Source organism: Archocentrus centrarchus, chromosome 17, assembly GCF_007364275.1.
Source record: "Archocentrus centrarchus isolate MPI-CPG fArcCen1 chromosome 17, fArcCen1, whole genome shotgun sequence".
Lineage (NCBI taxonomy): Eukaryota > Metazoa > Chordata > Actinopteri > Cichliformes > Cichlidae > Archocentrus > Archocentrus centrarchus.
Genome location: NC_044362.1, coordinates 30,427,434 through 30,443,052, shown reverse-complemented (window position 1 = coordinate 30,443,052; position 15,619 = coordinate 30,427,434). Strand labels below are relative to the sequence as shown.

Genomic DNA, 15,619 nt, shown 5'->3' with positions numbered 1-15,619 from the left:
AGTGAGATGTCAGTTCAGTCTTCATAATTTTAACTAACTGCCTGCAAAAGTTTTTACACGGGATATTAAATTTCAGTGGAGGAACACTAAAGAAGCTTTTGCCCAATGAAAATGTATCTGAATGTTTTGTTTCCCAGTAAACATACACATCCACATTTAAAAATGTGACTTTTTTTCTCACAAAAGCGCACATACCAGCGCTCCGGTGTGCATGTGGTCGACCAGACTTAAGCAGTGTTGGAGGTTAAACTCTGAAGGACAGCTTTCAGAAACGCAATACAAAAAACAAAAAAACTGAGTTTCATGAGGTCACTGAGCTGTGACTGCATGCTAATTTTCACACCGACACTAGCTGCTTTTGCTGATAAGTCACTCGGTGAACTGAAGGTGGAGTTTGACCTCAAGGCACGCAGAACAACGTGAAACTCCTGTGTTAGCACTATCTAGGTATTTTTGCTTTCGTTTTGTGTGCTTTTTTTTTTTTTTTTTTTTTGTCTAACTGGTTAACTTCTGCCATCACATCTGATATAAGCTGTGGGGTGTGTGTCCTGCTCATCAGTGGGTTACAAAAAGGGATTGATTGCTAACTGCAAATAAAATTAGACTTTGTCTCCGCCACCTCATTTTGGTGTTTAAATGGAGTTAAAGTTGGAAGGTTAGTTTTGGATTCTGCAAAGAAGAGGGCACACATCACTGCAGACCTGGCAACCCTGCACTGGCTCCCTGTATCTTTTAGAATTGATTTATTTTTTAAATTTTTATGTCACCCTGGTTGTATACAAGCGTTCAGAGGCTTAGGACCAGCCTACATCAGATTCCCCACTGCCTTATGCCCCTTCAGAAACCTGTGCTGAGATCATCTACTGCTGGCTTTCTGACTACCCAAAAAAAAAGCTCACCAAAAATGAGGACTGCAGATGCTGCATTATTTTCAGCTATGCTCCCAAAATGTGCAATATTCTACCCAAATGATTGACCCAATGCCCTTGTATGCTATGTGATCTTTATCTTCAGGAGCTTGCTCTTTAATCAAACTTTTTTTTTTTTTTAATGCTGCACACGTTGCATGAAATGCGCTGTACGAGTAAAGCACTATTTCATTACAGTGTGTTGCCAAATCAAACAAACTTTGAACTTTCCTTGTTTATTTTCAGTTGCTTCAGAATGTGTAACTGCTTTCAGACATGTCCTGCGTTTCAAACCGCTGGCCCTGTGTTGTGTGCTAACGAGAAACTTGAGCTGAGAAGATGTAGAAATCATATTTAGGAATCCAGATTTGTCCACCGCATAGTGAGAAATGAAGTGTCACTGACATTTATCAAACCCTCTCTTTCCTTCTGTGTCTTTACAAGCGTCACTCTCATAGATGTTGGATAATTCGCACGTTAAAGGACCGGACTTGGGATACATAAGTTCTCCTTTGGGGTCTTTCCTAAACTGTGGTGTCGAGATGGTCCAGCTGTTTTTGTTCTGTGCTGTTAAGCTTCAGTGTTTACAGCAGAAACTCTTTTCTGTCTGTTTGTCCATACAGTGTGTGTGTGTGTGTGTGCGTGTGTGCGTGCGTGCGCGCACGCGTGTGTACTCACAGTTGAGTTAGCATCCGGGCAGGCATGTTCAATAGTATTGATTCCTGTCTATAATCGATCACGCTCTCACATTACATGAAGCTGCGCATGCAGAGTAATGAGCAGCTGCTGGCTATCTAGCCAGCTAATAACCCATCTGTGAACAGTTTATTCAGAGTTTTTATTTTTAATGTTCCTCCATTTTGATGCTATGATAATTACTCCGGTGTTCCTGCACTGCTGTGCCTCAGATTTCAATCAGTCAGCTTGGATTTCTGTCAGTACAGTTGAGTTTGTGTGGTTTTTTTGCTCCTCCTCTTGTTCCCTTCACTAATTTTAAGAGAATTACATAGACAAGAGCGCAGAAGATTTAGTATCAAACTTTAGTTTGAATTAACATGATGATGGTTCTCAAGTTGATGTCATGATGATATTGGGGGGGAAAAAAAGAGAAGGTAAAAGGAAAAAGACACTGACTGATGTAAGGTGACAGAGCTATGACAGTGTGGGGGTGTTGGTGATTATTTAGACAAAAATAAGTAGTATTGGTTAAGTGAGCCTGTTTGTACAGCTTGGTTTTTACAGGGACTCTCCTCTCAGCACACAGAAAGGCATTTACTTTCCATTCCAGCACAACAACGTCAAGACATCTTTGGAAACTTTAACACTTCAGTAAATAAGGTCTGGACAGCCAGGTGGCCAGAGAGGTAACTGTTTTTTTTCCCACAGTGACTAAATGATTGAAACTGGGTCATTGCTTGACAAAATCCTGTGAGTTCACGTAAACTGACTTTTAGGATAGATGCATATTGGGTCTGCACTGTGAGTACGATGGTTCCCCGTGACATTTGGAAAGACCCAACCCTGTGAAAGTGGAAGTCAGAATGTGCACCAACAAACCTCTCAAAGCCTTTTATAGTGTTTTTTTTTTTTCTTGAAGTGCAGGATCTGCTCTGGGATTTCAAATCTTTGAGATACAGATTTTTTTTTAATGTTAAAAGAAGAAGAATTACAAAAAGAAAACAAAGTTTCAGAATATTTCTATTCCTGATTCCCTTGCATTAAAATATTTTGTAAGAGGTTGTGTATCTTCCCAAAACTGTGTAAATTGCCATCAAACTATATCATATTCATTGAGTTGAACTTAAATTTCAGTGAAAACCTTCTGGTGTGTTATGGTCATAAACATGATGCTGTTGGATAAAATACTTTAGTCTTCAAACAGGATGTTGTTTGGTGTGTAGGATAGGATTGTGACCTCAATTGACAGAATAGCTCTTTAGTTATATCCATGTATGTATTAATGTTAGTCGTACTATGGATGATCCAATTAAGCTGAAAGGCTTGATATAAGCAGGCAATGAAAAAGCTTATCTTAAATAATCTTTTTTTTTTTAAGCTTAGTATGTAGTAGTAGTATCTTTGTGAAATGTACATATGTCACATACAGAGAACCAAACACACACACACACACACTCACTATACAAGTTGCTGTATTGTCACTATATCTCAGTTTTGGGGAGTAAATTAAGTTAGTGGAAGGAAATTTGTGCCTAGACCAGAAATGATTCCTTGCTTCCAGGTGAAATATGTGCTTTCAGACAAATAAAGACAGATTTATGGTCCCACACTGGTGTGTGATTGTGTAGATTTGTGGCTACATCATTGGTTCTCAAACTATAAACCACAGTAGGTGGGGCACAAATGACCAATATGGAGTTAAGCTAAATTCATTGAATATGATTTATGTCGGGGAAATGAACAAAACAAAGTTTGCTGATGCTATCCCACCACCCGTTCATATGTATTAGGTTTTTTCTTTTCATATGCTACAATCGGGTTAAATGCTGCTTTGTTTTAAAGTCATCTTGAACAAGAAAAGGAACGACGACAACAGACACAATGATACAATAAACAACAAAGATAAAGATAATAAAGCATAGACTGTGGCAGCAGGAGGCAGTTTTTATCATTTTTTAACATTTGGTTTCATTACATTAATTAAAGATATTTTGATATCTATAATGGCTTCAGTCTGCACTGCAACAAAGATAATGACCAACAACAGCACAAACATGAATAAGAGCAGCCTACATAACCGGTTGGTCCGCGTATTGTGACCATTTCCCTAAGTGGCAGCAGTGGCAACATGTGCAACATGTGCGTCGGCAAAGCTCCAGCATGATGCTGCACCAGTGCAGCATCATGCTGGAGCCATGTTATAGAATCTGTCCTTTTTTGGCACATAAGTGTAGGCAAAGTGGCGACTGGTGTTTGTGCTCTTTAAGTTGTGTTAGTTCAGTTAGACAGCTCATTGGACAGTCTAATAATGTTTGAATATTTGCTGACTCAGCTCTAACGAGCCTCAGGGCGTCAAAAAAAAAGCAGCCATACCAGTTCATCCACTGCTGTCTTTCAGTGCCTTTGCTTTGTGACACCCTTATCTGATAAATCGATACCTATGTAGTAATTTTAAGTAGTGGTAACCTCGATGTAGAAAAAATGTTGTAGCTATCCGGAGAAATAAAGCTAGATATAGAAAATGCATATCGTCACCAGCACCAGGAGGTGAGGCACCAACCACAAAGCCACCTGCTCAGAGCAGCATCACCGTGGCACCAAACAGCCGACATGCACTAAAGAGATTGGACTTGTTGATGTGGACACGCCCACACACGGAGAACCACATACACAAACACACTCACTGTGCATATGTTGCAGGCCTTTTAGTGTGGGAGAAGCCAGTGTTCTTAATCCAGCTACAGCAGGGTATTAAATCTACTTTATGTTTGTGTGTAATGGGAGGGTTTTCTGCCTTTCAGACAGCAGCCTCAACAGCTTACAGACACCAAAGCGAGGAGGGTCCCTACCACCAGTTACCGCTGTCGAGCCCACCGCTGTCTGAGTGCTCAATTGAGCCTGGATTTTGTAATTCAGTGCTTTGTTTCTACACTAGCAGCAGGGAAACAAGGCACTAAAGTACTAGTCTTGAGTACAAATATTATACTAGACTGTACTGCATTTGTACTTGTGACTGCTCGTCACAGGTTGCATTTGTGGAAAGGTAATTATTCAGTTTTATTTGTTTAATTTTTAGATATTTAACAGTAAAAATCTATATTGATGTGCAAGAAAAATAACCAAAAGAAATTCTGAAGTTACTTTTTGTTACAAACCCTTCAGAAGTCTATGATAAGTGACTGAAAAGTATAATAACTAATATTAACTGAAACCTTTCATAAAATGTCTGTTTCAAAACTACAAACATCTGCAGGAGGAGCTTCAATAGAGCAGCCTTTCACAACGAGCTGAACTGTGTGGAATATTAATTGATGGACTCTATTAATTTCTGGGGATTTGCACAGTTAATGCGTTAGGACATTAAGAATAAACATGGAGGTTTTCCACTATCCACTACAAACCCCACCCCCACCCCCACCCAAAAAAAAAACAAAACACATTAGCTCTAATTTTGTGCTGTCAGTCATTGCGTAAGACTGCGTGGTCGGTGTCATTTTTTTTTGTTACACATTGAAAACCTCAATTAGTTTGCAGGCTAAAGCCTGAGGATGACTCATTACATTAATAACAATCCATAGTGTGTTTTACTTCCATGACAACTATCATTTGGTCAGGGTAGGTCTGTCATGCGCATCCTTCTTACTTCTCATCCATTTCCTACTGAACAACAAAGTCTTGTAATTATCTGTAATTTGCAGTATTAACACATTTTCCAGACCTTTCTGAGTATCTTGCTTTTTTTGTTAATTGCTAAAAGGAACCCCGGTGTGCTGTTTCTCATCTTTTTCTCCCCACCTGATTGCCATGTGGTTGTAATCTGACGCCTACCTGCTCGATACCCCTGTTGCACACTGGGAAGTACGGGGATGTTCCTGGAAAACCTTAGAAAGGCAGTTTGTAGTTAACTAAATGATAATGCTCCTGAACCCATTATCTGACCGCAGACAGAGATTTAAATGCAGTTTTTGTTAAAACTGAAGAGTCGTTCAGATGGTTGTAGTGTTGGTCATAATCAATAAGTTTCTTCTTCTTTATAAATAAGTAAGGCAAGTGAATGATAAAACCACACAAGTGAAAGCCTCAGCCTGCACTCACCTCTGTAACCCCCATCCTCAGAAACTGAAAACAAAGAAACGGAGGAGCCGTGGGTTCTACTGGAGACAGGGTCCACTTAAGCAGGCAGTGATCAATCCTCAGCTTTAATTTCTTAATGGCTGGTTTGACCCTCTGGCCCCGGCTCTTCTCTGCTTCTCAAATTGTTTTTAAATGGCTTCATTTTGCGAAGCTCTTGGCTCCTCTGATTGCATTAGTATCGGGCTGAACGGGGTAAAGGCTTTTGTCACAGGCTACATTAGTGTTAATTCATTGTGTGTGTGTGTGTGTGTGTGTGTGTGTGTGTGTGTGTGTGTGTGTGTGTGTGTGTGTGTGTGTATGTGTGTGTGTGTTTGTTTCTATACCACATGTCTCTGCATATGCAAGTTCCTGTGAATTTGAGCATGTGTATGTACTTGAGACATTGATTGAAGTATTTAAGTTAAACCGTGAGGGTTGTGAGTAAAGTGGCTTGTGTGTGTGTGTGTGTGTGTGTGTGTGTGTGTGTGTGTGTGTGTGTGTGTGTGTGTGTGTTCTCTTATGATGACGATGTTAACTTCACTGTCCACTGACGATAGCAACACTTTCTGTTTTAAAACTATCGCACCTGACGCAGCTAACCTTTCTCTAATTAACTTTTGGTGAGATGTTTCCTTTTTTCCTACTTAATGCAAGTTAATGGATGCTTTGCTCAGCTCCGGGGTGGAAGGTTAGTTTTGTTATCTGATCCACATTAAAGTAAATAAGTTTAAATGTCTCCAGTGATGATTGACAATCAGGTAATTAACTCACACTTTGCAATTTCCTTGTTTATTAAGATGCTGATTACACTATTAGGAAAGAAGTGGGTATTATCAGATGACATTCTGTTCATTTGCATATGCCATGGGAGAGTTGATCAACATGGCATCAATTTGTGTTAGCAAAAAAATGTTTGCAAAGCTAAATTAAAAGAAACTGCTAGACCTACAGTACAGTGCTGAAGAAGGGAGCACAGATGCTGCAGATACCACAGACAGCAGATCGGACTAACAAGCTTCCATACAACAAAAGATGCAATAAAAGCAAAACAAGGTGGAGAACCCTGTTTGAGCACTTTAATGAGCTTAATTAGCAGGAGCCAAAATGGGGAATAGATCATCTTTTAACTGCTTAATGTTCAAAAAGATATCGAAAAAAAAAAAACCACCCGAGAGTCAGAAGGCAGCATGAAATGTGTTTGAGCCGCAAATCCTATTTGTTAGAACCACTCTTTGCGTCCTCATAACTGGCCTGACAAAAAGAGCTCCATTTAACAAAGTAGTCTCAGATATATTTTACCTTACTGGCTGCTAGACATGATGCACACTCACAGTGTAATGGCTGTGGATGGGAAGGCATTAGAAAAGTTGATTACAGTGTACGAGTGGGTAGTCTTCACTGCTGAAATCTGCTGTATATGATGGAGGCTTGCTGTTTTATGAGGCAGTGATCATATTTTAGACATGAATCAGGAACTGTGACCTGCCATTAAGTCTTATGGTGCTAATTGCAACTGTGATGGCGGTGTCTTTCCATTTTTAATAACTTTTCAGCGTATATATGTGGACCAGGAAACTTCACATTTATACAAATATAGGAAGACTAAGGGTCCACAGCTCTTTTGCTTTGGCAGGGTGGTACTTTGAGCTAAAACCTAATAACATGCTCAAAATGATAGCACGCTGATGTTTAGCAGGTATAATGCTATATTCACTGTCTTGGTCTAGCATGCTCGTAGTAGTAGAGGAAAAGTCAGGGGATCCCCACAGTAATGACAGAACAATAGTCACAGAGTCAAAGCTAACTGCTGCTGGAGCTGCAGGGAACGTCTGGCCATAACCAAAGTCACTAGAATCTATCCTGCAGTCGTCAGACAGACATTTGCTCGCTTTTATGAAAAATTGGCTGATGGCAAGAAAAGGTGATAGCTAGCTGACTCGTGATGATAACAGCTCATTAACAAGGGCTCTCTTTGCATTGTGGGAGCCATCACCACATCCAGAGCCAAAGACACCACTTGGCAGAAAGTCTGTGTTGTACTGCACTAGTCTTGATTTTTTTTTTTTTAAATCACATTATTGACCATTTTCTGCTCTCTTCTTCTCTTATGGTGTAATGGGGCCATATTTTACTCCTCCCTCAGGTCTGCTAATTCAGCACAGCCGATGCTCCTCCTCCTATTTTCTTCCTCCTGTTACCCCGTCCACTTGCGCTTGTTTTATTTTGCAACATTTGCACTTGCCAGCTTGAAGTCTGTGAGAAAATGTTTCTGCAGGCACATATATATTTCTTTCCTTATAAGTTTCTCTCTTCTCTCTTTACTCTCCATATCCCCCCCTGTTGTTTTTCTCTCCTTTATCCCTCTATCCTGCCTTCATCTGCACAGTGTCAGGCCCACTGACTGGGTGTTATGTAATAGTCAGGTGATGGGCTGGCCTGTTGAAAGGCCTTAAAGGCCTACTGTCCTAACAGACACTGCCTCCACTCCTGTTTGTAACTGTTACACTCTGCCTCATCTGCAAATGATTGTCAACTTTAACAGATGTCTGTCACATTCATTCTGTCAATTTGTTATCAGTTTGCTCTTTTTATTGCCTCGACTCCAATCCTGTGTCCTATTAACAAAAAGGACATGACAATGTTTCGAAAGCCCTAAACCTAAACCAATTTTTAACTGTTTCCCTAATGACAGAAGTAACTGGCAGGCAGCTGCAGTTGGATTAATTTAAAGATCTGCTAAAACTCCAGGAGAAGCACAGAGGGTTGACCATGTTAGACCAACAAGGGTTTTGTAAGCAGTGTTTTGTAGGTCTAGCCACATGAGGTGACCATATGGTGTAACTTTCCCTGCCAAGAACTGTTTAAATGTCTTTCCACCTGTCTATACTTTTCTTCTTTTTGCTCTTACCCAATTCTTTCATGATGAGGAACATATTCTTAAAACAATTTGTCTGTCATGATTATGACTGCTACCAAAAACCTTCAGCTCAAACACCAGAAATGTTCACGTTAGAACGGTGTTAATGCCTACATGAATTAGCTGTTTTTAACTGAAGTAATTACTGACACCTACTGTGGTCCCACTGGGCCTCCCACATATTGCCTGCGGGCACTTTACAATAGTACATTTTGTTCAGGAGTCACGAGCACACTCCCTCATTATACGAAATGCAGTTTGTGTATATCTTCAGCACATTAACTCTTGTCTGTAAATAATGCAGTGAAGTTCATCAAGGAGTGAGAAGAGCACTTTTTTAAAGGATTTAATGTCCACAGTGCTCAGCTGCTGTTGTCCCACTTTGACCCAGTGCCTCTGGATTATCTGTTAGTTTGTTGAGTTTGACAATAAACAATTTCAATGCGTTTCAAATTATAAACGTATAAATTTCCAAAAAACTCCATAGTTTTTTGGGCTTGTACTCTTGCTGTGAGAATGTAAACATTATGACAGGCAAGTCCGCTTTAACAGGTCTGTGGTTATGCTGTTTTACCTTTATGTGCAATGGTTGTTGTTTATGCCAAAACATGTAACTTGCGTTTTATTTCATGATGTTTTAAGTGAAGTGAAGCCAGCTTCAGGCAGGCAGCTCAGACTGCACCGCGTCATACGCTTGTCACGTGCCTCGCTTTCCTCACATCAGTTGTTTAGGCAGCAAAATTTCCCATCTTCCCTTTCGACATGTAAGCGCTGCTTCAATCGCTCCCCCCACCCCAGCATACACCTGTAGGCTCCAGGGGGCTATATGTACTCATCATTTCCAAATTTTATATGTAACATATTTGCAGGGAGCAATGAGCTAGACACCAGACTCTGAACTATATTCTGCCTCCGCTTGCTTTTCTCCCTCTAGGTGCTGATATCTGCTGAAGATGAGTAGTGGGAGGGGGGACACCCCAGAGCCCCCCAGAGGGGGAGACATTCTGAAGAGGAAGGATTGTCAGTCAGACCTCCTAGGGCCCAGGTAAAACCTTTATCCACCACCCACAGCCTTGGGACTGCACTGTTACACATAAAGCCTCCTTGTAATAGCAACTGCTCATAACTAAAGCCTTTTTACATCATTATAGTATACTCAGTTATTAATTATACAGATGCTCATTTTATCAGTATGTAATGGTTGGTTAGATTTTTGTCACATTATTAAATAAATAAATAAGTAGTTATAAATTACATGATAGTTTACAGCTCATTAAGAAGAAAAGGGAGTGATTAATTTAAGTCAATGTGCAAAAATGCTGCAGCAGCATTTCTGCAGACAACAGCTGACTGAATAAACTGTTGTAATGGCGATACGCTGTGGTGTGTGTGCACCAAGGGTATAATGAGGACACAATGATGTTGTGGCTGAGGTTGTGAACTTAATTTTACTGAGTATCTCGTTGTCTCACAAAAGAGAAGGAGCCATTAAGCGGAGCATGCGAGTAACGCTTGAATTTTTGGAAACATTTTTAAGAGCTTAATGTAAGATCACTGCACAGCGCAGCGATGTCAGCTGTAGCTATAATACCATACAGCATACCACCCGTTCAGTTATCATGGTTTTGACTTTTCTTCAGTAATGTCATTGTTTCCCTCTCTGTCCTCCAGCCCTAAGAGGAGCACTGAGAGGAGAAACCGGGAGCAGGAGAACAAATACATCGAGGAGCTGGCAGAGCTGATCTTTGCCAACATCAACGACATGGACGACCTCAACGTCAAGCCGGACAAATGTGCCATCCTCAAGGAGACGGTGAAACAGATCAGGCAGATCAAGGATCAAGGTGAGGATATTCCCTGCATAATAATAATAAAATAATAATAAAATGTTAATAAATATGCTTGCTGCACTGTGTTGCTTGTGCTTGGCAAACCAAAGCAATTTAGTTGCTTTTGATTTGCCGGCGATCAGGACATTTGTCTTTGAAGGGTCTTAAATATACATTTACAAATAAGAGGAAAAGACAGGGGATCCCCAAAGTAATTACAAACAGCAATCAAACAGTCAAAACTAACTGCTGGTGGAGCTGGAGGGAAAGTTTGGCTATTACCAAAAGTCATTAGAATCTATCCTCCTGTGACAGTTCCATTCAGCGGCTGTCGAGATGGCAGCGCTGCCGTCAGACAGATGTTTTATCCCTAAAGCCAGACTGCTAGCTTTTATGAAAAAATGGTTGATGGCGAGAAAAGCCGATAGCGAGCCGAGTCACGATGAACAGCTCATTGACAATTAAAGCCAAAGTAATTGCAAAACAACAATCGATGGATCAGTTTGGATAGATCTTGCATGTTTTTAGTCAGATCACAGCAAGAATTTCCAGCAAAAGGTGTTGAAGGCAAAATGTTTTTATTTTACTCTTTAAGCTCTTTTACTGGTTTAAACAACCATTTTGGTCAGTTTTTAGAAGAGGAAAAACACAAACAGTTGGCTAATTAGGTACTTTAATAACTAACCTTAACAACTGCAGTTTATATATGTTTAAAAAAAAAAAACATCCTAAAAATCCCAAAAATCCCTGCGGCTTGTTAGGAGTCACTTCAGGGAATTTACTGGCAGAAAGCCTGAGGAAGAAAATGATGATGACAATGCAGAAAAAAGACCTCGCTAGCAGCCAAGCCAACAGAAATGGTAATATTCAAGTTAAATGGTTTAAGAATAAAGATTACTCTTTGTGGTTAAAAACAGTACGTAGAAGTGTTATGAAGCAAACTGCACCGTGTGCTGGAGGCTCTCTCAAACTAAGGATCGTGGAAGGGTTAATATTTGGAAAATGTTCTCAAACTCAAACGGATGATTTTGTTTCATGTCACTGTTAACTTTCAGCTGATATTAATGTGTTTATTTTCCACATTACAAATTTGGTCTTAAATTTCATCTGAGGGGTTTTTAAAGGGCGGCGTTACTGTTTACAGTGATGCAGTTTTTTTGGGGACAGGAATCTGTTCAGGAATCTATTTTGGTGAGTCGAGATAAGTTGAGAAAAGTCCACCTTCTAGGGGAAAGTAGGAAGTAACATCAAACATGTTTTCTCAGAAGACTGTTTCATAATCAAAGAGAGTCTATTCATGTTCTCACAACCACAAACATGGCACAACTGCCGGAGGAAAGTGTTGCTGTTGGAAGTGAAAACTCATAAATAATCTTTCGTCTGTACCATCGCAAGCGCTGCCGTCACATAAATGGAACCTGTAGTTATTGAAATGACTTTCTGCTGCTCTTCATGTTTTACACCTGCTAAGCTTAAAAAAAAAATCTTGTGTGACCGCAACCTAATGTTATAACACAGTCTCAGACACAGTCTCTTTTAACAAGGCTTGAATGCCAGATGAAGCCTTGAACTGGTAAAAACTCTGGCTCCAAACTGTATATCACAAGTCCCCACCTTCTGGGACCTGCAGTAGGCTGAACACGCTGATACGGAGAGAGGAAATGTGAGTGTAAACGCAGACTCAATAATGACAACGTGTATGCGATGATGGTGAGACAGACAGAGGCAGGGCTGTTATGTAACTCTGGCCAACATGATGTAAGCCTTCAGAGGAAAGCAGGCAGATCTGCCTTCATCTCAGTCTCACAATCTCCTCAGTCCCTGCTCTCCTTCCCTTTAGTGTTCTTCCTGTACCTGCCAACCTGTTTCACCACATCTCAGTCTTTCCTTGTTACTTTTTTAATCATTCTGCCACCTCTCTTTTTAATTTTGTTTCATTTTAATTCCACTTTCCTCTTCGTGTCTCATCTCACTTCTTTCCTCATTTCCTCATCCTACTCAGTCCTTTCCTTTCCTTTCCTTTTTTCTGTTAACCTGTTGTATCTTTCATTTCACAACCTCTGTCTTATGTACTCTATGCCACTTTTCTCTCTCCCCGTTATCTTTATCTCTTATCTTCCCTGTCTTCATCACTTATTTTCTCATGGCCCCTCTCCTCTCTTTGTTCCTGTGGTCAGCCACTTGGTGTCCACGTGTCGCAGCGCTGTTTGTGTCTGAAAACAACAGCTGAATAAGCACACACACTCACGCACACACATACAGACAGATAATACACTCGTCACACAGCTGTCAGGTCAGCTTCAGAAAGCCACTATTGTCTACATCTTTTTGACCCGATGAGGTAGATTTCATCCAAAAATTATGAATTCCAACTTGATGGAAAGCTCACGGAAAACAGTCAGATGAGGAAAGAGTATTGTACTCATCCTTTCATGGTGGTCGGGTGACAAGGTGTGTGTTTGTGTTATTTGGCTCACACATCATGTTTACACTTACTGCAAGGTAATATTCTAGAAGATGAGTGTTTGTGTAGTGAGCGTGCACTACCATCTGAGTGTGCAGTGTCCTTGGTTTCTGAGTCAGATGCAAAAACACCAGTGATGGAAAAAAAAAAAAAACCACTCTGCTTGAGGCTCCGCAAGGGGATTTCACTAACCAGTTGGTGACATCCATCTTTTATGTAAAAGGGATCCGTTGTGTTGGCAGTTAATTTCCTGTCCATTACGTGATTAACTGGTTAGTGGTTTCAAATGCCAGCTACCCAAACTGACTCAGGAAGTGTAGTGGATGGGTTTGTGGTAAATTATAAATGCCAAACTGAAGTGTGAACTAGCTCTGAAAAGAGTGTAATCAAAATTCTTTGTCCAGCAAGCTGTTTTTGAAGTTTCTGCAGCTAACATGTAGCTGAAGCATAAAGAAAACAATAGTTTTCTCAAGGCTGATAACTGACACAGTGGCCATCAAAAACTGTTGCAGTAAAATATGTTTACACACATATTAGACATTTTATATTAATGCAGAAAAGGGATCTCACCCGCTTCATAGGAGGTAGAGCTGTTAAAGCTGAAGTTGTCTCATTGTTCAAACTGCTGCTTAAGGTATTGGCTCGGATGAAGCATTTCAGGTCTAATGAGCTGTTTCATTTGTCGGTACAGCAAACTGCATTATGTATAGCACAAAGTTAAGGTATTCATATGCAAACTTGAGTGCTGGTATTGTGTGTTTTTGCGGTGATGTTTTGCTAGATATTGCTTGAAAGTTATTTTGATTACGCAAGCTTGATTTATAAGCAGTGGTATGCAGAATTACTGTTTGCCTCTTCACACAAATTGGGGGATTAGGAGTCCAAACCTGAGTGCATAAATTGATCGTGTCAAATGGAGTGTAGCATATTTATTGATTTAAAAAAAAAAAAAAAAAAAAATGCAGACTATAACTGTAGCACCCTCCAACCCACACTGCAGAGCCACCACAGGCTCTACAGTGACAGGGTTTAAGGCTGATGACTCTGTACAGCTCTGGTCCCACAACAGGAATGTCAGCTATGTGGCCTAATGGGGCCACGGGAGGCTTAACGGTCCAGTGGTACAACCAGGGAGGAGAGTGGAGACTGGCCTCTGATATGGCTCTAAAAGTGCAAAATGCAGAAAACACTAGTGCAGCGATACCTGCTGCCCGTGACATCCCAGGCACTGAAACCTACACATCATCGCGCAGTTGGAAGACTTTGGTTTGGAGTTTATATAAGCACAAGGTTAGAGTAAGGACTTGCCAAAGAATGTAATGTGTGAAAGGTCTTCGTGTATATAAAAACACAGTCTGAGTGGGTGTGTGTTTGCCTGAAGGCTTCATCATCACAAAAACAATACTGTCAGTGTTTTCTTCGAAAACAAAATACCCACTAAGAGGGAGAGCTACAGTGAAAGCTTCAGTCTGACAAGATTGTTTTCCAAGAAAACAAACGTGTTTCTGTGATGCGCGTCCATACAGCGAGCTGGTTCATCCGAAACAAGCTTTGCTTTTGATGCTGAGCCTTAACTTCTGACATGCTCCCTCATCAATGAGTCATGCCTTCATTAAATTACTTCAAGTGTGTCGTACAGCTTTTTTTCCCCTGTTCTTCTGTTCCCTGGTGGATGCTAAGGGAATGTAGGGTCTTATTATTTTATCAGTTAATGTATTATTGATTAGGGGTGTCACAATAGGAGTCTATTGAAGATAACTGTGATGTTTGTTATTATTAGTAGATTTATTATTTGGTCTTTTTGGATACTTTTGCAAAGTTATGGTTACAGACCCTCTGCATACGTTTTTATTTGTCATTTTCCATATTTTTTTGCCCACAATAGCTGCAAAGAGTAAAAATCTGCTATTGTTAAAGTCCCGCATTGAAACCAACAAACAAATGGCCTTCCTTGACTTTGAGGAGACTATTTGTTTTAGGTATTTCCCCATATTAAAACAAAAATTAGACATATTTCATCTTAACCCCCGTCTTTCATGCCTGTTACAGAAAAGGCTCCGGTGGCCGATGCTGAGGAGGTGCAGAAAGCTGACGTCTCGTCCACGGGGCAAGGTGTTATTGATAAAGACACTCTAGGGCCCATGATGCTGGAGGTAGGTTCAACCGACACTTGTAGTAAAAGTGAAAGAAAGATTATTCCAGATGTGAAGGTGTTACAGGTAACTGTAGCACCTTTATAACTGTCAAACTGCCAGAACCGAGGGAAACAACTGAACAGTTTCAGTTCACTAATCTGGTTCTTGTAAACGGGGCCGTGCAACATAATTTTATGTAATGTAACAGTGATTATGAGAGCCTGTCACTTGTACCAGATGCAGTCGTCACAGCAGTTGAAATAGGGCAAAAATGCAAATGCTGAAAAGGAGAGCTGACCTCATTATAGCTGCAAATGTATAATGTATGCTGTCATCATAAACCAATTTAGAGCATCTTTCTGCAGTGACAGATGAATTCCTCTGACGAACTGTAATGCCATCATTCAGCCTACTTGAGTGTGTGTGTATGCACAGGTATGGGATGACGTATAACATGGGACCCAATGAGGTATAAATACCTTTGTGAAAAGCCAGATTAGAGAAGGAGGGGAGGAGCCTGACTACACACACACACAGAAGCTATATATAGCGTTCACCAGCAGCAACACTCACTG

The 15,619-nt window shown here is 40.5% G+C and overlaps 1 protein-coding gene across 5 annotated transcripts in view; it reads left to right on the top strand.

The window, feature by feature from the left end:
* LOC115795438 (nuclear receptor coactivator 2-like) overlaps positions 1-15,619 on the top strand; it is a 52,567-nt gene that overhangs the window by 18,416 nt on the left and 18,532 nt on the right. For all 5 annotated transcript variants that reach the window (XM_030751345.1, XM_030751342.1, XM_030751343.1 and 2 more), the window contains 3 exons: positions 9,551-9,661; positions 10,288-10,460; positions 14,959-15,062. In XM_030751345.1, the coding sequence (XP_030607205.1) occupies positions 9,570-9,661; positions 10,288-10,460; positions 14,959-15,062 (369 nt within the window). In that variant the 5' untranslated portion in view covers positions 9,551-9,569. The remainder of the gene's footprint in view (positions 1-9,550; positions 9,662-10,287; positions 10,461-14,958; positions 15,063-15,619) is intronic.